Source organism: Lissotriton helveticus, chromosome 3_1, assembly GCF_964261635.1.
Source record: "Lissotriton helveticus chromosome 3_1, aLisHel1.1, whole genome shotgun sequence".
Lineage (NCBI taxonomy): Eukaryota > Metazoa > Chordata > Amphibia > Caudata > Salamandridae > Lissotriton > Lissotriton helveticus.
In genome coordinates, this window is record NC_136061.1 from 350,328,915 (window position 1) to 350,354,426 (window position 25,512).

Sequence of the window (25,512 nt, forward strand, 5' to 3'; positions counted from 1 at the left end):
CTGTCGCCTCAACATCACACTAGTGCTGATTGCTCTCACTGCAGTGTCCGCAACGTCTAGCGCACACTTTATAGCAGCGTTGGAGATGAGCTTACCCTCCTGGATAAGCATTTCAGCTCCCTCTTTAAACTGGTCTGGAAGGTGTTGCAACAGCTGCTCTAGGGTGTCATAGTGTGCCCTATTGTATCTGGCCAACAGTGCCTGCGTGTTTGAGATGCGCCAGATGTTGGCTGCCTGAGCTGCTACTCTCTTCCCCGATGCCTCCAGCACTTTTGACTCTGTCTGGGGGAGGAGCTTCACCCGTGGTTTGGGAGTTCGCCCTCTTGCGGGCATTAGAGACCACCAAAGAGTCTAGAGGCAACTGGCCCCTAATGTAGGTTGGGTCGCCAGGTGCCGGTCTGTATTTCTTCTCTATTCTAGGGTTGACAACCCTTGATCTCGTGGGTTCCTTGAAAATGTCTGCCACATGCTTAAGGACCCCTTTGAGCATCGGAAGAGTCTTGACAGTTTTTTCAGCAGTGGAGAAAGTGTCAAAAAGGAAGTCAACCTCCACAGGGTCAGCATGCATCTCCACTTCATGTTTTGTAGCTGCCCTTTCAATTAAGGCATTAAATGCCGCAGAATCTACAGTGGGAGACGTTTTTACATTATAAATCTGAGGGTCATGGACTGTTTGCTGGTCCTGATCACCTGTGTCCATCCATGAGTCCTGTTGCTCATCAGGCTCTGTGTTTGCAGGAAAGTTGTACTCCTCATCCTGCTCCCCTTCACCTCCATTAGAGTAAGTGGGTGAAGGTGTTGCACTCCTCCTAGGCTGTGGAAGAATCTGTTCAACCAGTACTGGTGTTTCTGGTGCAGGCTTTTTGCGCTTTAGAGGAATTGTAAATGACTCCAGAGGCTGTGATGTTATTTTCCTCTTGTAAAGCGTGAGCTTCCCGGTGTTGGCATCGATGAAATGCTCCGACCCCTCTTCCAATAAAGGTTGTCGATGACTCAAACTCCCACCCGGGTGAGTTGGCTTCGACACTTCAGAGTCCTTGGGCACCAACCGTGGTGCGAAGGCCTTCGGCGCCACCTTAGGCGGTAACGTGTAGAGGATCGGCATTGAAGTCTTCTTCGGTGGGGCAGACGGCTTCGGTGCGGAAGGCGTTTCCGGTTCCGATGCTGAAGCCTTGTCCCTAATTCGCTTGAGGGAGTCCGAGACCTGCTTCGTAAATGAAGCGGACGATTTAGTCGACCCGACCGACGACCTTGGGCCGCCCCCAGGGGAAGACCCGAGCGTCGACGACTTTTGTTTGTCTGTTCGAGGCGCAGGAGGATCCGTGACCGGTGCGCTTCGATCTGTGGCCACGGCCGCAGACGTCGACGCCGACGGCTTCGGAACGGCAGCCTTGACTTTTGGCGTCGGGACCCCAGACTTCGGCTCGGCGCCCTTGGGTGACTGTCTCGACGTGCCTTTTGCTTTTCGGCTCGACAGACTCGCCTGATGTAGGCTCGACAGCCTTCTTGGATTTTGGCTCGACCGCCTTGCTTGACACCGACTCGACGGCCTTCTTCGAGCTCGGCTCCTTGACCACCTTCGGCACCTTTGCCTGGTCGACAGCCTTCTTTGGCTTCGAGGCCTCCGACGACGACGGCGTCGATGTTGGAGCAGATGTTTTCGATGGCGTCTCGGCCATCTTTGTTTTCGTCGACACCGATGGTTTCAGTTTCGGTTTCGATTTAGGTAATGGCGGCTCCGCTGAGGTGTCCGTAGCCAGGCCGGAAGGCGGGGCCGTGGATTCTGGTGTAAGGTCTTGGGTAAGGCCGTGTGGCGATCCCTCGACCTGAGCCTTTCTAAGAGTACGAACGGGGCATAGCTCATCCTCCGAGCTATCTTCCATGGCCCTATATGCTTCGTCGTCGTCCCCTACCTCCGACGACTTCCACCAGGTCTTGTCCTTCGACGTCCGCTTCGTAGTCTGACTCGACATCCACCGCTGGAGGTGAAATCTGCAGTTGAAGCTCTTGCTCGTCTGCTTCCGCGTCGTCGAAGATGTCCACCGGTGCTGGAGCCGATCGCTGGGCCTCGAGGCGCGCCACGCGCCGCATCTGGATTGTTTTCTTCGACCGAAATCTGGAACAGGCCATACAGTTGGCCTCGTTGTGGTCCGGCGACAGGCACTTGTTGCACACAGGATGGACGTCAATGTGTGGGTACTTGGAGCCACACACGGTACAGTTCTTGAACAGACTCCGTTCCATGCCGTCGAAGTCTTGCTGCGTCGACTGGGCCTCGATCACCGAAGAGCCAAACGACTCCCCGGATATCCGACTCGACGAGTTGGAGTATAGTCGGGACCGAACGCAAACAATACCGACGGTTCAGAGAAGGCCTTTTGGCGTTGAGAAAGTTCTATAACGATTCCGAGCAGGAGTTGTCGAAATCACATCCGAACCCAATGGCGGAAAAAAACAATCTGGGGATGGAGTCGATGCCCATGCGCACTGTAGTCCAGGGGAGGAGCCACCTATCTCGTGATACTTCGAAGACTCTTCCAGGACAACAATGTGCAATCATCCGGACCAAACACTAGGCGGCGATCTATGCTATAGATATGAATTCAGCAGCCCACATGCCTCAAACACATACATTAGTCAAAGCCCGAGCTAAGACGGAAGGAGTGTCCAAGTAAAGACTGCCATGGGATCTCCAACGTACATATTTCAGTATACTGTGGATTATTTGCAGTGAATAAAAGATCGAGACAGATTTTTCACCATTGATTCCGCTTCAGACTAACTGCCATTTGCAATCTGCAGGGCAGGGTGTTCAACCACTTACAGAGATGAGGAGTCTCCTGGCACAGAACCCACGACCCCAGTCCACCCTGTTTGTTGCAATATCAAATGCTGGTAGTGTTGTTCATGCGATCTTGCACCCATTCCCCCTTGACATTCGGGAGAAGCACTTTAAGTGCCAAGTGGATTGCTCACAATTACAGCAGATTGATGTGGGGGAAAGCTTCTGCCGGAGACCAGACTCCTTTGATCTCCCCCGGTCCTAGGTGGTCTCCTCAACCCAGAAACGAGGCATCCATCACAACTGTTGGCTCTGGGTGGGGTAGGGAGAGAGGTCTGCTAATAGCCCAGTTGCAGTCAAGCAGCCACCACAACGGGACTTTCTCTGTCTTCACCGACACCTAGATGGACTCTGATAGGACCCCTTAGTGCGGAGTCCAGTGAGACGTCAGATCCCACTACAGAACCTGTATGTGGCACCTGCATGGTCTGCGAGTAGGATGCAGGAGGCCAAGAGACCCAGAAGCTTCAGAGCCGCTTTTACTGACACCAGGGTCAAAGGTTGAAACATTGGGATGATATCTCGTACGTCATAAACTCTCGGAGAGGGAGGAAAGGCTCTGAAACACACCATTTCCAGGATCACTCCAATGAACGGGAGCTGTTGAAAAAGGAGTCAGGTGTGACTTTGGAACACAGCCTACAGGTTGCCAGTCATCTGAAGGTGGCTCACAACTACTTAAGGAGAATCCGCCTCGTGTAGCCAGTTGCCGAGGTATGGGAAGACTGGTATTCCCAAACTTTGCAGATGTGCTGCGATCACCACCATCACCTTCGTAAACACCTAACTTGTCCTTCCAGAAGGAGTTGTTCAGAGGGTGAAAACCTAAAATAGCATACAGTCCTCGGTCCTTTTTTGGCACTAGGAAATAAGAGAATTAACAGCCAGTCCAAATCTGATGCAGTCACCCTCTTTATTTCTCCCTTGGCCAAGAGAGACTGAACTTCGTAGCGGAGTAAGAACAAGTGGACCTCTGGAAGGTGTTGTGGCATTGACATCATGTCAAGGGTATATTACTCAAAGGACAGGGAGTAACTGTATTGCACGATATGGAGAACCTATTGATCGAATGTGATGCTTCTCCATCCAGGAATGTACAAGATGATACATCCTCCCCCAGGCAATCATGCACTGCTGACGGTGAAATAAAGCAGTTATACTGCAGCTGGGAGAGGGTGGTCGGTGGGATGGCAGCTCAGGGGCTTGAGTAGATTGTTGCATCTGAATGCGGTCACTGCGGAGGTCCGTATTGCTGCAGAGTCTACTGGTATCCCCTGCCAAAAGACTCAAAAGGGGCAACGTTGCTGGGGGTTTGTTGAACCGGTTGAGCGAGGCCTAGAGAGCAAGGAGTGTCCTTGCCCTCTTTGAACCGTTCAAAGGCAGCGTCTCCCTTCGCTCCGAACAGCCTAGATCAGTCAAGAGGCATATCCATCAAGTATTGTTGGACACACAAAGCGCAACCCATGGAGCAAATCCAATGCATAGTGCGGAAGTGCTGCGCTGGTTCCAGCTGCCCTACCCAGACAGTCGGTTCTGTCCAAGCCCAAATGAATTGAGTACTTTGCTGCGTCCTAACCATCTGTTGTAAGGAGCTGTAGGGTTGGCCAAATGTCATGTGAGACATGCAAAAAGATACCGGTCACCCTGTCCCACAATGCATTAGAGCACCTGAGCAGGAGGCAAGACATGTCAACCGATTTTAGGGCAAAGAGGGTGGAAGAAAACATTCACTTGACGAATATCTTGATCTGATAAGACGGTCAGGAGGGATTTTAAGAGAAGGTATTTTAGGTTGTTGTAACTCGGGGACGCCTGTATCCTCTTCAGAGCTTAGTGTTGCACTAGAAAATCAAAATGTCTGGCAGCTGGTCTATGACGCCTTGTCACTTACCTATTTACTTGGGGGGCAAGACTCTGGCTTCACCCCAGGTGCTCATCAGTACATTAGTCAATGCCAGATGAATGGAAGCAGAGATTCTTGGTTGGTTCGCCAAGGGTAGAAGAACATTTGTTTTAGGCTCTGCTGTGGGCAGGGTAACATCCAAAACCACTGACGCCCTCCTGATCACTGTGGCACAGGAGGCAGATTTGTCTGCTACAAGAGCCGGGTTTGGAGAGGATAGACTAATCCTTGGAGAGGTGTCCAGGCTTCTGGTATTCTGTCAGTCATCAAAGATGTTGCCTTCCTTGTAATGGTCGTTATCACATTCTGTGTCATCATATGGAGTGTATGTCGCTGGATCAGAATAGGTGCAAGGGAGTGGTGTTTGGGATGTTGGTATTGGCAGAGGATGTGTCTCAGAGTCGGATAACTGTATCAGCTCAGTTTCCGGCATCAGTGCTGGTTCTAAGACTCATGTTGACACCATTAGTCACAGTGCCGAAGACTAGTGTCAGCAGAACAGAGCTCGAAGAAAGTGCCAGCCTCGAGTCAAGGTAGAGTGGCATTGTTAAGGACGGATCCACTGGCGGGACTGGAGGCTACCTTGATTGAACTTCAGAGAGATCCAGTGGGGCCTCTGCTAGCTCACAGAGAAGTTGTGGCATCGTATTTCTCCCAGGGTAAGGCTGGATCAGGAGCAGAGGTGTAATTGGTTCTGATGCGAGGGAAAGGCTCTGCAGCTTGGTGGTACCTGGGGCGTTGCAAAAATTTGAATCATTTTCTTATGTTTTTTTTCTATTTCTTTCACTTACCTAACCCACGAGATTTTGATGAAGCCAAGTCGCAAAATCTGACTAGGGAGCTAGAGCTTATCAGTGTCCTCGACTTTAACTGGGACGGTTTTCTTGACTTCTTGTGGACTTAAGGGCTGAGTAGTTTTTCTTTGCAGTCACGGATGGTCTTGCAATTTATCTTCCTGCAGCAGTCACATGATGCATAGCCATGTTTCGAGTTGAGGCACCAGAGGCAGACATAGTGGTTGTCCATCACTGGGATCTGTCAGTGACAGTCTCAACACTGCATAAACCCTGTTTTAGGAGGAGACATGTCAACACACTGAGAAGAAATTTGGGGGAACAAAGCTGTCAGAATTCAATAAGCTTGGGATCTGCATCAGAAGGCACTAAAAGATAGGAAAGGAGCCAACATCAGTTTGCAGACGTGGCACAGATAAGGGGTCTGTTAGGTCACGTCTAGGGCAAAACTCATCCAACGTGGAGACACCACTTACCAACGTACAGGGGAATTGATTTGAACGTTGATGGATCCAGGTTGGCACCTGCTAAAATTCACAAGCGGAGGAATTAGCTGTTAAAAGTTTCTACCAGAGACTCTTACTCTGAAGATTAGGTGTTCAATCTCTGGTCTTTCAATGGCACTGTGTGTTCAGTTAAAAGTGTAGGCAATGTTAATTTCTTAGCACGGGGCTGCCCCCAGAAGCATAGGAAAATATGGTCCCAATGGGCAACATACAGGGGAATAGATTTACCCCCTCTCCCCTCTCAGACCCCCTAGTGAATGATAACGTCCACAATCCCCAGCCAACATCCTATATAAAGCACCTCATCCCCGCTCATACACCTGCCTAGCTGAATTCCCCAACAGGTATGAATAATGGATCGGTCTGCGCCAAATTGCTGTTGTGTTGTATATATGTTCTGTATTAATATGCTATACATACTTGGTACACTTGAATCATTTTTGTCCGGATTATGTATATGACGGGCATCTGCCCAGAATGTACCATGAAAAATTCAATAAAATGTGTTGTAAAAAAAAAAGATTCTAGTAGAAAGGAGCCATTAGACTTAGCTAGGAGTTGGGGGTAGGAGTTCTTGGATTTCAGAAATGTGATGAACCAGGAGGCAAAAGAAGGGAATAAGTGAATCCAGATGAAGAGCATTTTCCAAAGACTCTTTCCGACTCCCAGACAGGAAGCAAGCTCCCAGCATTGAGCACCATTTTCCATGTCAAACGCTCTTCTTACAGGAAGCTCAACGTCTTGAAACAGACAGTAGAATATTTTGAGTATCCAGATTTTGAGGCTCCACTGACCATTCTGAACTATCGAGTTGCAATGAGAAAGAGACAGAGGTTGCACCCTGCTTAAACAGAACATTATAAAAGTGTTGCTGGTTAGGGACTGACACATTTCTTCTTATGCAGATGAAGGAAATACTTGAGCTCAAGAAAAATGACATTGATCCTTTGTTTTTCTTGAAGTAAACCGAGACTGCAAGTCAGATTGCCTCTTGCAACATGCCCACCCAAAAGCACTGAAAGGTATATGTGGTCAAAGTGATAGGAGGGCTTGTGTCTGAATTGCAGAACTCCATGTCAAGCCCAACCTCCCCGAGTTGTTTGGACAACACAGTGCACAATTAAGAGACCCCACTTCATATCTAGAAAGAATTATATTTCTGGTCTGCCAATGTGCAGTTCAAGTCCAATATTGAAACAGAAGAGACCCAGTCCAAACCTAATACAAAGGTGTGAATGTGAAAAGTATTTAGCCCAAGAATGGGGCCAACACCTATGGAATCCTTGAAATCTACTGAGTGAATATGTAAAATAAACGTGCACTGGTCTGAGCGGTCTGTTGTCTTACATTTATAGTCTATAATAAACACGTAGATTCTAGTGACTTGTCTCAAAATATTTTTTGTATACTTGTACCCTTTACCAGCTTTGCCAAATGATACAGTTCAACTCAGCAAGCAGGTGTTAAAATTTAGAAACAAATGTCTATATTACAGCATATAACAGGTTCTTTCAACCGTCTCACATGCATGGATACCTTGTCTAATACTCCTCTTCCACACCCATTCCCAATATCTTGGCTAGATGATTAAGCTCATTATGGTCTGGGTGCCCTGATTTTGAAACCCTGAACTGTCTTCTCTCAACATCATCTGCTCTGAACTTCTCGATTGGAGAAGTCTTTCACAAGTAGAGCATCGCACCTAGCTATCGCTGGAGAAGAAGATACCTATTCAGCACAGGCTCATAAACACTTCAATGCTCTTGTACCCAAAAGAGAAGGTTACCTGGTTCATGAATGCCTGGATTGTCAGATATCTCCATCACATAAAGCTCCCTGGACTCCACTGATTTGCCAACAGAGTAGAGTCGTGTGATGTTTGGGTAGTCGTTGGCATACCGCCTCAGGAAAATCTCCATGTCAGAGAAATGGTGATGCCTAAACTCCTGAGGTGGAACAGGCTCATGCTGCGGGGGTGGATTTTCTGCCTTCACTGTAACTGGAACATCCGTGGGAAGCACCTGTTCGTCACTCACTTCAGTTGGAATATCAGAGACAGCTTCAAATACAGTAGGCTTCAGTGTAAAGTTAACTGAGGTGGCTGGCCCTTCTAGAACCTCAACATTTGCAGTAATTGGCATATATCTAGAGAGGAAAACAATTTAGAAGTTTAACTAGCAATGACAAAATAAACTGTTTAATTTATTTTATTGCCATATAAAAGAAAACACATCTTAACTACTAGTAAAACAAAACACAGTAGCTAAATTAAAACACAATTAATCAGGAGATTGCAGCAAATGCCACAAGCCACAATACCTCGTAAGCAAGCATCGCTATAATCAAAGTTCCGTCTAGATAAATAGATTGAAAAACAACAAGGAAGTGGAATTTTGAAACTACCATGCCTGCTTCGCTGCTGGTTAGGGAAGGAAAACCACAATGGAGAACTTAAGAATATCCGCTTTCTTTTGAAAACAACTGAGCACATTTCTTTTGCGAGATACATATTTTTAAGTATCTTTTTTGTCACACAACTGGCAGTACCACTAACAAGCCACACAAACGTCACGATTTGGATATTTTAGATCTAAGGAAGAAACTTTTAGTATACGGGAAGCTGTACAAGAGCACATTCTTCCATATGTTTCTGCAGAACAAGTCAATTCAATTAAACCGTCACAAAAATATGGAGTACTTTATCCAACTCATTGGGTCAATTACATTTTGGGGAATTCTACAGAAGCTATGTCCCCAACTGTTCCAGGGACTTTTGTTGAACTTGTTTAAAAAGTGTTTGCGGCTTATGTTAAGTGGCAAGATAGGCAATGTTGAAACGTATTTAAAATGAAAGTTACATTTACAGTGTGTGTTATGGAAGCAAGTCAACCAAGTAAAATCAAGGCTTGATAGTGACGGATGCAAATAAAGTGTGCAGCCTCCTGCCTCAAGGCATCTGGTTACAGACATGGTTCTACAGCTCTGTGTCATAGGAAGAAAACAACACAGATTATCATGAAAAAAAACATTGCATGTAGGCATTTACATTCTATACCTACTGCCAATCCATTTAAAATAAGGGATATAATAGGGGTGTAGTAGCACCACTGGTGGCATCACTACACATGTAAATTAGACCTCCCACTGACTTTTTGTTTTCTTTTTCAGCCTTGTGTTTTGGCCACTTAGCCACTAGGGATGCCTGAAGTCTTTCTTCGGAGGCCTATATTGATAAGTATGATAAGAGGATGAACTCTCAGCAATGTAGATACTGGCAGGATTGTTTTTACATGGAACTTTAACCAATAGATTTTTGCCAGCACCCTATTTTCTTTCTTTTGTCCTCTTCTCCGGTGATCTGGCTTGGGAGCCCTTTTGAGCAGATTTCTCTCTCAGTTCGACTCGCCAACTAAGTTGTAGGGGGTCCTTCCGAGTCTGCTTTGCCAACGTTGCTCTTAGTAGTCATCAAGTTGCTTGCTTTCCTTATTTTTCTTTCTCCATGCTGGACTCCGGCAGAGCCTTTCTAGTGTTCTTTTCACTGCTCTTGGAATCCTTGTCAATTTCAAGACTTGCCCACCAGAAAATGTTTCAAAAGGCAAATAACTTGTTCTTCTGATTGATACTTCTGAGTGTAGATTCTTTACCTAAGAATAGTTACCATAGTAGTACCTCCCCAGGTGTAGGGTCTGTGGAATGAACTTGGTCCTGCAACATGTTTTGGTCTGAATGGGCAAAGTGTCCTTCCCACCATTTATTTATTTATTTATTTTAAAGGTTTTATATAGCGCTGGCTAGACCCGGAGGTATCAGAGCGCTTTACATGAGCATAAGATCATAGTTACAGGTTACATTGTTACAAAGTTTACACAGTTATTAGAGCATGGCAACATAGTTACTTGTAAGGTCAAGATAAACAGTAAGCACAAATACGAAAGGGGAAAAGCAAGCAAGGGGAAAGATTCAGGGGAGGGGGAAGGAGCTGGGGAAGTAGACAGGTAATGAAGGCGAGAAAGAGGAGGGGAGGGTGAGGGACATCGCATGGAAAGAGGAAGGGGAAGGGCGACGGGGACACAAACAGGTAGACGAGTCAAAGCAACGTCCAAAGTCCAGTAAGCTGTGATCCCAGGGGAAGTGGTATCACTTCCCTATCTCTGTGGCGGAAGGCACCCTTTACACAGTGGACTCTCTGAGGAGATTCCAAGGCCTACATACTGGATCCTTCCCCAAAAAGGGGAGAGGGAGTGCTTTGGCAAGGGGTGCCATACCATAACTCAGCTGTGAGTGGCTTCCGTGGCGCAGTGGACTCTCAGCGGGTACGCCGAGACTACAGAATATAAATATTGGATCGTTCCCCAACAAGGGGAGAAGGAGTGCTTAGTCAAAGGGCACAAAGGACAGGGGGCTAGGCAGACTAGCAGGCAAGGTGAGAGATTCAGGGGAGAGTGGATAGGAGCTAGCGAAGTAGAGAAAGAGAGAAAGAGTACTAAATGGGAACAAATGTAATTAATGAGTTATTATATAGCACTGGCAGTAGTGCTTCCTGTAGGTATGCAGTGATCCCCACGTTGCAGCCTTGCAGAAGTTAAGGACAAGCACTTCACTTACCAGCGAAGTGGTAGCAGCCTTTGCCCTAGTGGAATGGACTCACAACTACCAGCAGTGGCTGCTTCTTGGCAAGTGAACAGCAGACTTTAATGCAGAGGACTATCCACTTGGTCAGAGTCCTTTTCTGCACAGCCTTCCCTTTCTTCGCCCTAGGAAACCCCACAAAAAGCACATTGACTAAGGTGGTCCTTGGTTTCATCAATATAAAAGCTTACAGCCCTTTTGGAGTCAACAGCTAGAAGTCAAGGTGGCGAAAGCTGGTGCAAAAGTTGATAATGGAGCTTTTTTGGTCCGTTCGCCCTTGTATAGGCATCAGTAGAGAGGACGAATTACGATCTGTTGCGCTTTAGTAATTTTGTAGCATAACATTGGTCGAGATCGGGCTGAACTCAGTTCAGGGTCAGACATCAGAATAGGCACTAGATCCTCTTCCTGTGCCAAGGCGTCGGAACCGGTGTCGAGGGAGCACCGCCTGGCACAGGTCCAAAAACCGGAGTAGATGAATGTACCACAGCCAGTGAGGGACCCGGAACAGGTCCTAAGGTTTCAGACAGTGCTGGGAAAGGATCTCCCAGTGTGAGCCTGACTGGGGGCTCCTTCTGTCCTATGGGCCCAAAGGCATGACAAAGACAGCCCAGAGTAAGCCGGAATTGTGCCAAGAATTGGCAGTATGGCCACTTTGAAGGCCTCAGTCTGCTGCTGTGTCATAGATGAGCTGGGAAAATCAAGGAACACTGGCTTTGTTTTGCTACTAGAGACATTGAGAGGAACTAACTGACATTGTGGCACCCTTTCCTTGGATACTGAGGGGCAGGATGGGGTAGAGTCCTGCTTTGCTTTTTTTTTGTTTTTGCTTCGATTTGGGCTTACTTTGAACAAGAGGTTGGTCTCTTGCGGGAACGGCCCTAGGAGCGAGAACAAGTCTGTGAAAGACTTGGAGTGTGATGTATGTAAGGATCTCAACTTCTCATATGCTATATCAAAAGGCACTGAAAGAAAGGAAGTGACATCAGTGTGTAGGGGTGCCACTTACATGCAGCTCCACTCGGTCACTTCCATAGTGACTTAGTTAGCATGCGGCAATAAGGCTCCACCTAGGAGCATTATCAGAAGAGCTTTCCAGATGCAGTCTGCTGTCTGTGGAGTATGCTAAGGTGAGGAATCTACAGTTATAAGTATCCATCAGAAATGTACTTTGTGGTCACCAAAATGGCATTCCATCCCTGCATTGTCAGTTCTCAGAGTCTACAGCAAAGTCATATTTAATGACTCTTGACAGAGTAGTCTTCCTACTATACACTGTTAGCCTTTTACTGCTGGGCTGCTAAATGTAGTTTATCCCTCAACCTTTCTCTGTCTTATTATGAGTTTCATGTTCCTTCCTACAACTGCTCATTTTTTCTTAGATGCATTTTGTCTGTTTTGCCTCATGGAATATCTGTCCTTACCTTTATGAGCATTGTTACTTTTCCCCTCATTGGTCTCCTTGAACTCCTATAGATTTTGTTTACGCAGTCCTAAATCACAATTGTTGGTTATGGTTATCCTACACATATGCCTTGTCTATTGCCTCTTATTTTAAGCTTTATGGCGACCATTACTCCTTGGCGCCTCTTGCACCTTCTCTTACAGGTTTCTCAAAATCTTCTTTGTCTCTTGGTTGGCTAATGTTTCCGGTTTGGTGGATTAAATGCCTTTTCTGAATTCAAAGAGTAAAGAGGCATTCTCTAAGGAGGCGCTGTTTCTATGAGATTAAGTGTTACATTTGTAAAAAAAAAAACATATTTCAAACACAGAATGAAACAAACATATCAGAATGGCACATTTGTAATTGACAGGTAAAGTTACTCAAATATGACTTCCCAGGCAAACAGCTCACCCATTTGCAGTTGCTGTGATGTTATAGTTTCCTGGTGCCAGTAATCTGTGGAAGTGTCCATGATTGTCTGTTGTGATATTGTGGTCAATGCCTGCTACAGAGATTGTGGCGTTTTCAAGTCCAGATGCGGTGACAGAGTCTGTGACGAAACCTTTTGCTCCAATGTGGACCTGAATAAAAATACATATCTAGGTTAGAAAAAAATAATTCTTTCCTCAAATGTCCTTTCAACATTGTTGCCACTTTCTTAATCGACTTGTAGGATTTCATTAGTAGACTCTCCCACCTTCGACCACCTTTCTCAGAGCACCATAGTTTGTAAAGTGTAGGGTAGCAGGACAGTTCTGAGACCTCAGTATAATTGCCCAAAGTACAGGCAGTGTGTTTACTCCATACCTCAGTATGACCTTTAGGTACTCACAACGTAAAGACTGACTGCAGAAGGAATACACACATTTTAAAAGGAACTGATCTCTGATTTTTACTAAGCAGGTGCATTCGTCACATTTATATATTACCAAAGGAAACAGCAAAGTTATCGGTCCACCTTTAACGAGAAATGTCAACTGGGAAGAGGAAAAGAGGTTACAATCTTTAGATACCGTTTACCATGCACAGCTTTTACAATTCGGTCTGTGCCAGTAAAAACCCCGCCATTCACAGCTCATCCACCTTTTAACTGTTCGATTATTTGCACTGTCACGTAACAGTTAAATGGCGCACTAATCATTCGATATGAATACATCAAGTAGCTCACAGTGAACAAGTAAATAATTTACATTTTATGATCCCAAAACTACCTCACACTAAGGATAATTGTCTTGAGAATCTCAAATAAATAACTGAAAGAAAACTATAGAATTAACTGACGATTACTTAACAGCCAACACACTATCAGGAAATTCCTTTCATTCGTGTATCATTGATTTTCCTTCGTGTATCATTGATTATAATTCCTACGTGAAAAAAAAGTGGCAGTACTGTGAAAAAAAACCTTTCCAAGCACGAGTCAAGATATATTTTTTTTTAAAAAAGAAACTTTGGTTTTGGATAGTTTAAACTTAACTCTTCCATTCCTCATTAAGACAAAGTAATCACTTACTGGGTGTTAAAAAAAAAGCTCTGATCAATCAGAGTCCACAGGTTAATTCACAGCCCAGTGAAACCGGGAATATTGTGTACCCTAGTGCAAGTAAACTGCAGAGAAAATGGCACTCTTTCCTGCAAGAACTTGGTCTCACCTTCACGCCATTCTATGTAAATGAGAGAAAGGAGAACATATAGTGTGTTTCAATCTTCTTGTCCTACTTAAGGACATCTGATATGGTTAGATTATATGTTCCCTTGACGAGGAAACTGAAGCAAAACTAGAGCCTTAGGGGCAGAAGGGAGGAGGGTGAGGATAGATAAAAGGGGCACTCACAGTGGAGGCTTCCTTGCATACAAAAGACACTGGGAGATTCCATCACAACACGATGCTATAGGGATACAAGATGCATTTAGGGTCACCTATATATCTGCAAATGGAAGAACCAAAGAAACATTTTCACCTTCTATTTCTGCACATCAAAAATGATTCTAAAGTATTTTTGCGACTAGTGAGGTGCCAGGCACAAATTGCATTCTGCGAGAGGTATGCACTGTACATAGCTACGTTCCCACAACTCACAATTAGCGTCACTCCCCATAAATATCTCTCTCTGTAGACCGCTGTGGCCCTAGCATCGCAGTAACAAACAGGCTGGCCTCTCAAGTTAAGTGCCCATCGTTCGTCTGCAACAGTGACCTTGGACCTCTGTTTGCATAAGGCATGGGTACTCACAAACTTTCTCTCGGGGGGCCAAATTTAAAGTGTGGTTTGTGGCCGAGGGCCGCACCGGTGGGGGCGGGGTCATTAGGGGCGGGGCTAGAGGGGTTAGTAGAGCAGGCGGAGAATCAGAGGGCAGGAATAACCAGAAGATTGGGCCAGTGGGCAGAGTCAGGTGTGGCCAAAAAGAGCAAAACATCCCAATGTTTAGTATTTGTTTGGCATTTCATAGCCCAGTTACAGCTTATTACGTTATAAAATTCAACCAATACAGTTTCTTAAATATCTCCAGCTAGCTGAAAGTACAAAGAAGGAAGCAAGCATTAGCAAAGCCAAAAGGTCTAGCCTTGGCAAGATTGCAATGAATTGACAGCTTGCTGACGTCTTTGGCCCAGTCACTGAAAGTGCACAGGTGCACTTGCCTAAATTCTCAATGTGTTTACATTTTATAATCATGGCTAGTAACAGTGTTTTCAATATTGTAACACAGCAGTAGCTCACTAATATTACTGCAAGTAATGTCTGTGACACCACTCCCATTTGTCATATGTGAGTTCCTGCTTTGATCTAACATTACTACAATGGCATGTGAGACAGGTGGGGAGAAAGAAATGCGTTACTTACCTGTAACAGCAGTTATCCAGTATTGGTGTCTTTCATGGATTCACATGCCTGAATCATTCCCCGTCGTCGAGACGGGAGCCTCCGGTACATAAAAAAGTAATGTCCTATAGACATACATAGAGAAAATAGGCCTAAGGGCCTCCCCTTAGTAGCCTTTCTTAGTCCTTATGTAAAAAGGACCAAACTCTCCTAGTCAGCCAATCAGCTCCGACCTCCCTCTAGAACCTTCCTGGGAGGAGCCTCAGTCCCTCAGATTTTCGTACGCACCCAGCTAGGTAGGCGTAATGTTGTCAGAGAGGGATGTGAGTCCTTCCCGGGGAGGCGGGAGGGTTGCATGTGAATCCATGAAAGACACCAATACTGGATAACTGCTGTTACAGGTAAGTAACGCATTTCTTATCCAGTATTAGGGGTGTCTTTCATGGATTCACATGCCTGAATCAGAATAGTTAGCAATCAGATATGCACATTTGTGATGTAAATCAGTTCTGCAGTCATGTTAGACAATGCATATATCATCACCTATAGTATCACAAGAGCAAGGAATGTGCATACCTGGATGGCGGGATGTAGGAAGGCTCACCTCACTGAAAGAGATGGCGAAGCACCGCTTGACCCACTGCCATATCCTTCTGAAGTTCGATATCCAGGCAGTAGTGGCTGGAGAAAGTGTGCGGTGACTTCCAGGTCGCCGCTCTGCCAATGTCCAAGATTGGCACCCCCGCGAAGAGTGCTGCTGACGTGGACATCGCCCTGGTGGAATGTGCAGTGACCTGATCAATCAAAGGCCGTCCGGCCTGGTCATGGCAGAATGCAATCGTTGATGAGATCCATCTTGAGATGCTTTGTTTCGTGAGGGACAGGCCCATTCTTGGTCTGCTGTATGCCACGAACAGTTGTGAAGAGTTTCTGAAAGTCTTAGACTTATCTAGGTAGAACCTGAGACTTCTTTGAGATCTAAAGAATGTAGAGCCCTTCCTGCTGCGGTTGAAGGGTTCGCAAAGAAAGTTTGAAGGATTATTGGCTCATTGAGATGAAAGTCTGAAGGCAGCTTTGGAATGAATTTTGGGTTCGGTCTCAGCACCATGCTAGCATTCCTGAACTGCATGTATGGTTCCTGAATGGACAGAGCTAGGAGCTCGCTCACTCTTCTGGATAGAAAACCGCCTGTAGCCCACTGACTCTTAGTGGGGATTTTTCACGAGACATACTTTGGGTCAGCTCCGTGTACTGGTTGAACGGATGTTTCATGAGCTTGGTAAAAACCACATTGAGATGCCAGGAGGTGGCAACATCCTTACTGGCGGGAAAGATCTATATAAACGTTTCAGAACTTGCTTAATCAACCCGCTTGACCAGAGCGATGGGCTCGTTTGAATTCTTTTATAACGAGATAGCACTGTTAAGTGTACTGGAATGGATAGATAAGGCAATATTTGCACCAGTGATGTGGAGAAAAGCATATTTCTGCAGTCGACACCGCAGACACAAAGCGCTTCCCTTTCCGGGAATATGTTCATGTGCTATCCGCACTTGCTCTGGCAAGAATGTCTACAGTCCTGTGGATTATTCCGATTGTGGAACTCTGAACTCAGTCTTGTGTATTATTCCGATTGTGGAACCCTGAACTCAGGGGTCAGGCGACCAACCAGAGAGACTTCAGACCCTGATGTCGAACTGCATTATCGATCATAGTAAGCAGAGATAGATACTGCCGCCGGTGGATCGGCGGCTACAGGGATAGGTGGTGGAGTTCTGTGAACCAATGTCGCCTCGGCCCAATTGGGTCTATTAAAATCAGAATACAAGGCTCCACCAACCTTGTCTTGAGGACAATGGGAGCATCGGGAATGGTGGAAAGGCCTACGCAAAGACATTGCGCCCTGCGGTTGGAGATGCATTCCCTAGCCAATTACCGAAGTGTGGGCATTCGGCTTTCATTCACGTCGCAATTAGATCCATTTGCGGCGTGTTTTATCTGGAGAAGATGTGGCCAATGATTTGTTGGTCCAGCTCCCTGTTACAATGGTTTCTGCCTGCTGAACGCATCGGTGAGCCCATTGTTCGTCTTATTCTTGGTAGGCAAGCTTAAAGGCCCAGGAAGACCGTCAGCAGTTCAGGCAGATTGATATGTAGTGTCTTCTCCATAGGAGACTACCTTCCGCATTTTGTGACGACGTGAGGAACCGCCGGAAGTAGGAGTGACAAGCCTTGAGACAGTTTTTGAGAGGATATTCCTCATTGTAGGACTCCGGCCATGTGAGGATTCCCTTTCATGTGGCAAGATGACCCTGTAGATTGTAACCACTGCTTCGATAGCGCCTCTTGTAGAGGTCTCGTTCGTAGTTGAGAGCGAGGAATCAGGAGGATACACTATCACTCTCTGCTGGAAAAACCTTTGCTGACCGTGTGGCCAGGGTCATACCTGGGAAACTGATGTACCTAGGAAACTGATGTAGTGAGAAGGTTTCAGGACCGATATTTCCTGATTGAGGATGAGATCCAAGCATCGAAAACTGAAAGTAGGCGTTGGGAGACCTGGACACGTCTTTTAAGGATGAAGCCTTGAGCAGGCAGTCCTTCAGAAACCGAAAGACTTGGTGTCCTAGTTATGTCGCTCCCAGGGAACTGTATTTCGTGAATATGTGTGGTGCAGACTTGAGCTCGAAAGGCAGAACGCGAAACCGTAAATGTCTGCCCACTACTGCAAATCGTAAGTACTTTTAGCGATTCCTCGAAGTGGGACATGGAAGTAAACGTCCTGTTTGCTGGACCTCATGGATTACCATGCGAAACAACTGCCTCTTTTAGGAGGGTGTTGAAGTCTCTGAAGCCCAAGGTTGGTCTCCCCCTCTTATCTTTTTTCTGGATATAAAAAGGAAGCGGGAACAAAAAAAACCTTTTCCCTTATGAGGAGGAGGTACTCTTGCTATAGCTCCTTTGAGGAGGAGGAACTCTCGCTATAGCTCCTTTCTACAGCATAATCCAGACGTAGATGCAGCTGTATATCTTGATATCTCCGCTGCCCGTTCCATGAGAAGACAATTTCTCAGAAGATGGGTGCTTGTTTTGCTATTGTCGGCGACTGAAGGCATTGTGGTCTACTCTGGCCTGAAGAGCAGGAAGATTGGAATTGATAATTTCCTTTGAGGGAAGACCTTCTTCTTCCTCCATTTGTACTAAAGGACAGGTTCATATACTGAGGAGTGTCCAAAGCTCTCGCATTGTCTGTTTCGTTAACTTTTCGTGCCAATAGTGACTGGCCCTCATCTGGCCTGTCCACAAACGTTGTTTGCACCGCAGGACGGAAAGGGCCCTCCTTGGATACGCAAGACTGCTGGTCCAGCCACTTGCGGAACCCTGTCATAGCGATATTCCTCGCGCAGTCTATGGTTTAACGCCAATGCACCGCCTCTAGCGGAATCCACCTAACTTCCTCTTCGGATGAGTCTGGTAATTCTGGCTGGTATGGGGCCAGTGTGCCCACAATTTTTCCATGCTAGCGTACCAAGAGCGCTAGAACGTTCACAGAGGAAAACCTGTTCGTAAGGTTGTCCACTCTTAGACCCTCCTTATCAGGAGGAGGTGACAACGGGGCCGAAGGATCCCCGGAGTTTTTCTAGGCCGCCTGTGGCACTACGGAGTCCGGCTTAGAAAGTTCCTGTTAAGCACGCCGGTGCTGTATCTGGCGCCTTATACTTCTTCTCCAACGGAGGGATCACCAGTGATACAGAGGAGGGGTACTACCGGACCCTTACCTCTTCTGACTATAGGTAATGGATAACCCGTATTGACCTTACTGCCTTCTTGTAGGGTTCTTTGAAGACGTACAAGAAGCAGGCCTGTTCTTGAGAGGTCATGGAGATCTTAAAACGTTGAGCAGCTCTCCGTACCACCTTAGAAGAGATTCCAGAAGTGGTGGAGTTCCTTCTTCGTCGATGAATCCGTCGACGAGGTTGCCGTCATAGACTATGCCATCGTAGACGCGCAGTCATAGATGACCATACCCCCTTAAAAGAGATTACAGACTTGGTGGATTTCCTCCTTCGTTGACGAGTTAGTCGACAAGATCTCCGTCAGAGAGTATGCCGTCGTAGACGAGCAGTCCTAGATGAGGCCGTCGTAGACTACTCGTAGACAAGGCCGTCGACGCCGTCGTAGACTAGCCTCCGTAGCTGAGTCCGTCGTAGATGAGGTCATCATAGACTAGACCATCCTAGACGAGGCTATCGTAGACGAGTCCCTCGTAGACTAGGCCATCGTAAACGAGGCCCACGTAGACGAGGCCAGCGTAGAGGAGGCCATCTTAGGCTAGGCCATCTTAGAGAAGGCCCTGGTCGACCAGACAGGCTGTCATAGACGATGTCGTCAATGATTATGCCGCCGTAGACGAGTCCTCGAAGATGAGCCTACGTAGATGAGGCTATCGTCGATACCGTAGACAGGGCGTCGTAGGCGAGCAGTCGACTCCTTAGACTAGCCCTTGTAGACGAGGCCGTCATAGACTAGGCCGTCGTAGACTAGGACATCGTGGACTAGGCCATCGAGCACTAGGCCTTCGTAGACGACTAGGCCATCGATCATTAGGCCTCCATAGAGTAGGCCAGTAGACTATGCCATCGTAGACTATAGATTAGGCCATTGTAGACTAGGTCCTCGTAGACTAGGCCCTGTAGGCTAGGCCCTGTAGACGCTGTAGACAGGCCGCCGTAGACAGGCTGCCGTAGACAGGCTGTCATAGACGCGCCCACGAAAATGCGCCTTTGTAGATGAGGCCATCATCGTAGATGAGGCCGTCATCGAAACCGTAGACAGGCCGTAGATATGCCGAGTAGTCTTCGTAGATGAAGCCATCATTGATACCGTAGACAGGCTTTCGTTCCGAGAGGCTGTCGTCGATGGTTGCGTCGCCGACGTCGATGGTCTCGTCGTCGACGGTCTCGTCGTCGACGGTCTCGTCGTCGACGGTCTCGTCGTCGACGGTCTCGTCGTCGACGGTCCTCGCTGTCGTCGACGGTCCTCGCCGTCGTCGACGGTCCTCGCCGTCGTCGACGGTCCTCGCCGTCGTCGACGGTCCTCGCCGTCGTCGGCGGTCCTCGCCGTCGTCGGCGGTCCTCGCCGTCGACGGTCCTCGCCGTCGTCGACGTCGACGGTGTCAAAGTCGACGTCCATGGTGTCGTCGACGGTCTCGTCGTCGACGTCGATGTCCTCGTCGTCGACGCTCTCGGCGCTCCAATCGTCGACGTCGACGGTGTCGCCGTCGACGTCTATGGTCTCGTCGTCATCGTCGGCGCTGTCTAATGATGATGGTTTTGACATCGATGGCTTCTTAGGCTGTACCTCAGGAGGTATAGACGACGCCTTTCTGAACGATCCTATGACCAGAGGAGGGGATATAGACGGCTCACACGTCGTCTATTTTGTCCGATATTTCTCCAAAGCAAGTCCTTTACTCTCCTTTCCCACAGAGTGGGGAGATCCTTGAAGGACTGCGCCCGGAAGACCCCTGAGCGGTCTTTTTTGGGGCCTTCTCAGGATGGTACCCTGAGGAATGAGTCTGAGGAGATTCTCTATTGAGGTCTCCTGGACTTTGAGGGCAACACCTCATCGCAGTAACTGGAGAAAATAAAAACCTCCTTTCTGGCCTTAACCATATTAACAGCCTCTGTTCACGACCCTTCAAAAGTCACTTGAAAAAGTAACATACCTTGTAGCCTTTGGTCTGTGAGTGTGAGGAACCGAGCAGAGCCACCTCTTGGAACAAGAAGTGCAGGCTCCAAACAGAATTCTTCCGTTCTTTCCCTTGTTAGACCTTCTTTAAAGAAAGTATTTGAAGATAAAGAATGTATTTGAAGATATCCATAGTAGAAAAGCCAAATTAAGTGAAAAAAACACAGAATCTGAGCAGAGCTCAGAGGAGACTCCCTTAGCACAACGTGCGGTAGAAAATCTGAGGGACTGAGGCTCCTCCCAGGAAGGTTCTAGAGGGAGGTCGGAGCTGATTGGCTGACTGGGAGAGTTTGGTCCTTTTTACATAAGGACTAAGAAAGGCTACTAAGGGGAGGCCCTTAGGCCTATTTTCTCTATGTATGTCTATAGGACATTACTTTTTTATGTACCAGAGGCTCCCGTCTCGACGACGGGGAATGATTCAGGCATGTGAATCCATGAAAGACACCCCTAATACTGGATAAGAGAGATGATATCCCAGCCATAATGGGCAATGAGTTCTGCGGGGCTTTTCGAATCTCCACTCTGGGTCCATTTTATAGCACACAGTTGCTCTTTACAGTACCTGGATTCTTAGAGGATGTCAAAAGGTAATCCACGTATGCTATCTAACCCCACCCCCTTTAAAAAAATTTGTTCAACAGAAAAGAAGGATTGGACTGGAACCAACAGAGCCAAGGTTCATGAGATGTTTCCCTCTTGGTTCCTTTGACTGGTCTGGACGCATTTTCAATCACTTATTTGTTTAGGCCTGAGAGGGGGGGGGGGGGGAATCTCTCGATCCCAATGACCATCCTTTCACCTCACTAAAGACAGGTCAGCATCATCAGTGTTAATTGCAACCTTTATGGGAACGCTCTTTACAGCCCCAGTGCATGTGGGCAAAAAGTAAGAATTAATCTTGCACCGGCACAAGCCTGTCCCTCCATAGCATTGGTAGTATTGTACTGTAAATATATATATATATACATATGTGTGTGTGTGTATGTATATATATATACACATATATATATACATATATATACATATATATACACACATATACATATACACATATACATATACACATATACATATACACATATACACACATATATATATATATATACACATATACATATATATACATATACATATATACATATATACATATATACATATATATATATATATATATACACATATACATATATATATACATACATATACATACATATATATACATACACATACATACACATATATATATATATATATATATATATATATATATACACATACATACATACATACATACATACATACATACATATATACATATATATACATATATTTATATACACACACACAGTACTTCATACCACTAACGACGCACTGAAGTGCACTGTGGATGGTGTGTATACCTCTTCATTGGCTTTGCTTAGTCTGAAGCCTGTAGGTTTGTAGTGAGGCCCTTGGAGAATGTGTTCCGATGTGTGGTTTTACCAGACCTTTGATCTGGTTATGTTATTATATGTCAATGAGATTTGATGTGAAAGGTAGCAAATATAAGGCATTTATATGTTTGGTTAAAAGGGCGAGGATGTATGCTTTTACCTATATGGGGAGTATTTGGGGTTGTGTGTGATTGGCTGTTCATATTGTGTCACATCACTCTTATAGCAGCACTTGTGCATTAAGTGGAGTAAAGGAGAGCGATAGATAGCTTTTTTTTTTTAGGGAGTTTTTTATAGCACAAACTCGACCCGAAGGTATCAGAGCGCTTTACACAAACACCAGTTGCCTCACAGAGGAACACATTCATTTTGTTAGGCACGGGAGATTAAGTAATTTGCCCAGAATCACAATATGTTGAGCTTCTCAGCCGAGACTCGAACCTGGTTGCTTAGCCTGGCGGTCGACAGCTCTAGCCGTTAGGCCACATCAGCGTGTTAGTATTTCACGCAATGCACAACTTAATCAGTTCTACACACTCATGTAATAACTATTTAACAAAGCCCCCTGTCCAGATAAGTGTTTACGGGGGTGGCAAGGTCTCAGTCTAACAAATAGAAATGTAAAACATTTAAAGCGCATGGAAGGTGTGATTATACCGGACTGGAAACAGAAAGAAAGCTGGTCTGCAACATATTTTAACATCTCCTCCTGTGCGCCATACATGTGCTATCTCCTGCCGTGGCCGGGGGCAACTCTCCCTAATATATTGCATATTTGGTTACTCGGATCAATTTCAATTACAAGTATCTCACTCTGGAATAACGTAAATAACAAATAACGTACCTTCGGATTTACAGGGGTGGTGAAAATACAGATTTCTTCCTCTTCTTTTGTTCAATCGTATTTCACACAGTAAATGACACCCCGAGTAACACTCAACAAAAGCAGTGGTGACACGGTAATTAATGTCCATTGAAAGCGGCACACACGTCACCCGAGGTCTTTTCTATCTGTTGCATTTCTTCCTTTCTCGCCAGGCACGCTGCTAATAAACATTACGCCCGGATCACCATAAGAATTCAACATCCATTGCTGGAGGAGTTGAATGAGTTTTTAAAGTCGGGGCCCAATGGTATTAACTGCGCGCAGCTAGGGGCTCGGCCTCAGAAATTCGGGAACCAGCTGCAGCCCCGGAGAGATCACAAGGGGAGGGGGGCAGGGGGCGCAGCGTCAGAGGAGGACAGCGCGGCACCCCAGCCAGGACCAGGGTATGTAAACAACAAAGGTTTTCCAGGCGCCAGGTGCCGGGTGTGACGTCCCCGAGGCTAAGGCCAATCTGAGGCAAGCATAAGCAGAGAAGATCGTCGCAGGAGCAAACGCTGTGAATACGTATTGAATACGTATTCACAACGTGTGCGCCTGCGGCCATCTTCTCTGTTTAAACTTTACATGAAGGACTGGTATGGCAGCAAGGTCCGCGGGCCGCCAATTAAGGCCAGGCGGGCCGCCAGCGGCCCGCGGGCCGTACTAGGAGTACCCCTGGCATAAGGGAACAGCAGACAGAAATTGCACAGGAGGCTCCACCGAATCCATCCACCTGGCATCTGCCTCGGGCAGGACTTCACTCTGGGTCTGTCCGTCACTGTTAGAAATGGGGATTTCTGGTTGGCGAAGGCTTGCGCCAAAGCCAGGCAGAAACCACCACTCTAGTGAGGGCAAGTCACCCGCCAAAGATAACCCCTGCTCACCCCCTTGGTAGCTTGGCACGAGCAGTCAGGCTTATCCCAGAGGCAATATGTAAAGCATTTGCGCACGCACCCACCAGCAACAACATCCCAGCCCCCCCCCCCCCCACAAAAGGAACTCCACACAAGGTTATATGTAAAAATAACCTTTGTATTATACCAAAGACATTAGATAATAAACGCACGCATTACAATGTGCCACAGGCACGGGCAGAATTTACAGGGGATTATGAACATGGGACAGGGCCACCTGGGCCACTGTCAGGAATAAGCACTTGGTAGAACTAGCACTTAGAACATAGAACAATTGTAGAACCAAATAGCAAATGTAGCACACAACCAGTAGCCACTGGTAAAAGGTAAGTACCTCCTACGCAATCCTAACCACCTTAGGCATATATCACGCAGGGAACCTTGAACACACTAGCATAACTTATACTAGATAAAACAACCTCCTAAGCATAAACATATGTCCAGAGGTATCAGAACCCAGGGTGCGCAAAACATACTACACACAGTACATTTCCTAACACCCAAAAATCATCAGTACATAAATCAGCATAGCACATAAATCACATTAGGGTCCAGGTTGCGCCACTGCGCCAAAACCTAAACGTAGCAGCTGCCCACTACTTGCTGGGCAGCTGAGGACAAGAACAGGACTAAACGCTGCAGCTGTCACTAAGTGCTGGGCAGCTGGGGAAGGCCAAAGTAGGGGCGAAGGAGAGCGACTCACTCCTGAGTCCAAAGAACAAGTCCCTAGAAAGAAAAACCTAAACGGTGCAGCTGCCCACTACTTGCTGGGCAGCTGTGAAACAGAACTGCGAAAGGACTCTCACTAGCCCTTTGGACAAAGACTGCGCCAACTGCTGGAGCCATCTGGCTCTAGGAATGCATTTTGCGGATTTTGGAGCCCTCTAGGCTCTGAAACAATACATGTGCCCCCTGGAGAACACTGGCTCCTCAAAGAAAGAAATGCCCCCAACGGTGGAGCCCTCTGGCTCAAAAGCTACTGGGGCCTCGGAGCCACGGGGCTCTGTAACAAATGCGGCCAACTAGGGGGGGGAGCGGCCCGCTGCCAGCCGGGGCCGCTCAACCTCCCGTAATGTCCCCCGAGACGTTGGAGCCCTCTAGGCTCAGTAATAACTGGGGCCTTGTTGGAGGAGCTCTCAGGCTCTAAACAAAAGCCCCCTTCGTTGGAGCGCAAAGGCTCTGGGGAAACACGGGCCCCGGGACTTCAGGACCCCCACGGAGTCCTTGGGATGACGAGAGCCATCGTTGGAGCGGCCCGCTGCCATCTGGGGCCGCTCGAAAGAAGGGGCACCACTCGGGTGCCTGGGGTGCATGTGTGGCCTTCCCTCCCCCCGCCCCAGCCGTCTTCACTTACCGGCTCTCGGCAGGGGAAAGGCTCCTCTTATTGTCTTGTGGCGCGGGGCTTCCCTGTTCCCTCTCGGGAGCCCTGAGCTGCCAATAGTGGCCGCTGCCGCCTCCTCACTTCACCCGGGCCCCATCCAGGGACCCGGGGCTTCTAAAATGAAGCCGGCAAGGCTCCGGGCAAATTCCTCCACCGGGGCACCCCCTCGCTCATGGGAGCCCCGCAACTCTCGCGCTCTTTCCTGCCGCAGGATTTCAGCCAATCC

General features: G+C 47.1%; 1 protein-coding gene across 1 annotated transcript in view; it reads right to left on the reverse strand.

The window, feature by feature from the left end:
• CPD (carboxypeptidase D) overlaps window positions 1-25,512 on the reverse strand; it is a 626,198-nt gene that overhangs the window by 392,652 nt on the left and 208,034 nt on the right. The window contains exons 4-5 of the mRNA XM_078680013.1: window positions 12,530-12,699; window positions 7,832-8,190 (exon numbers count right to left, since the gene is read on the reverse strand). Of these exons, the coding sequence (XP_078536139.1) occupies window positions 7,832-8,190; window positions 12,530-12,699 (529 nt within the window). The remainder of the gene's footprint in view (window positions 1-7,831; window positions 8,191-12,529; window positions 12,700-25,512) is intronic.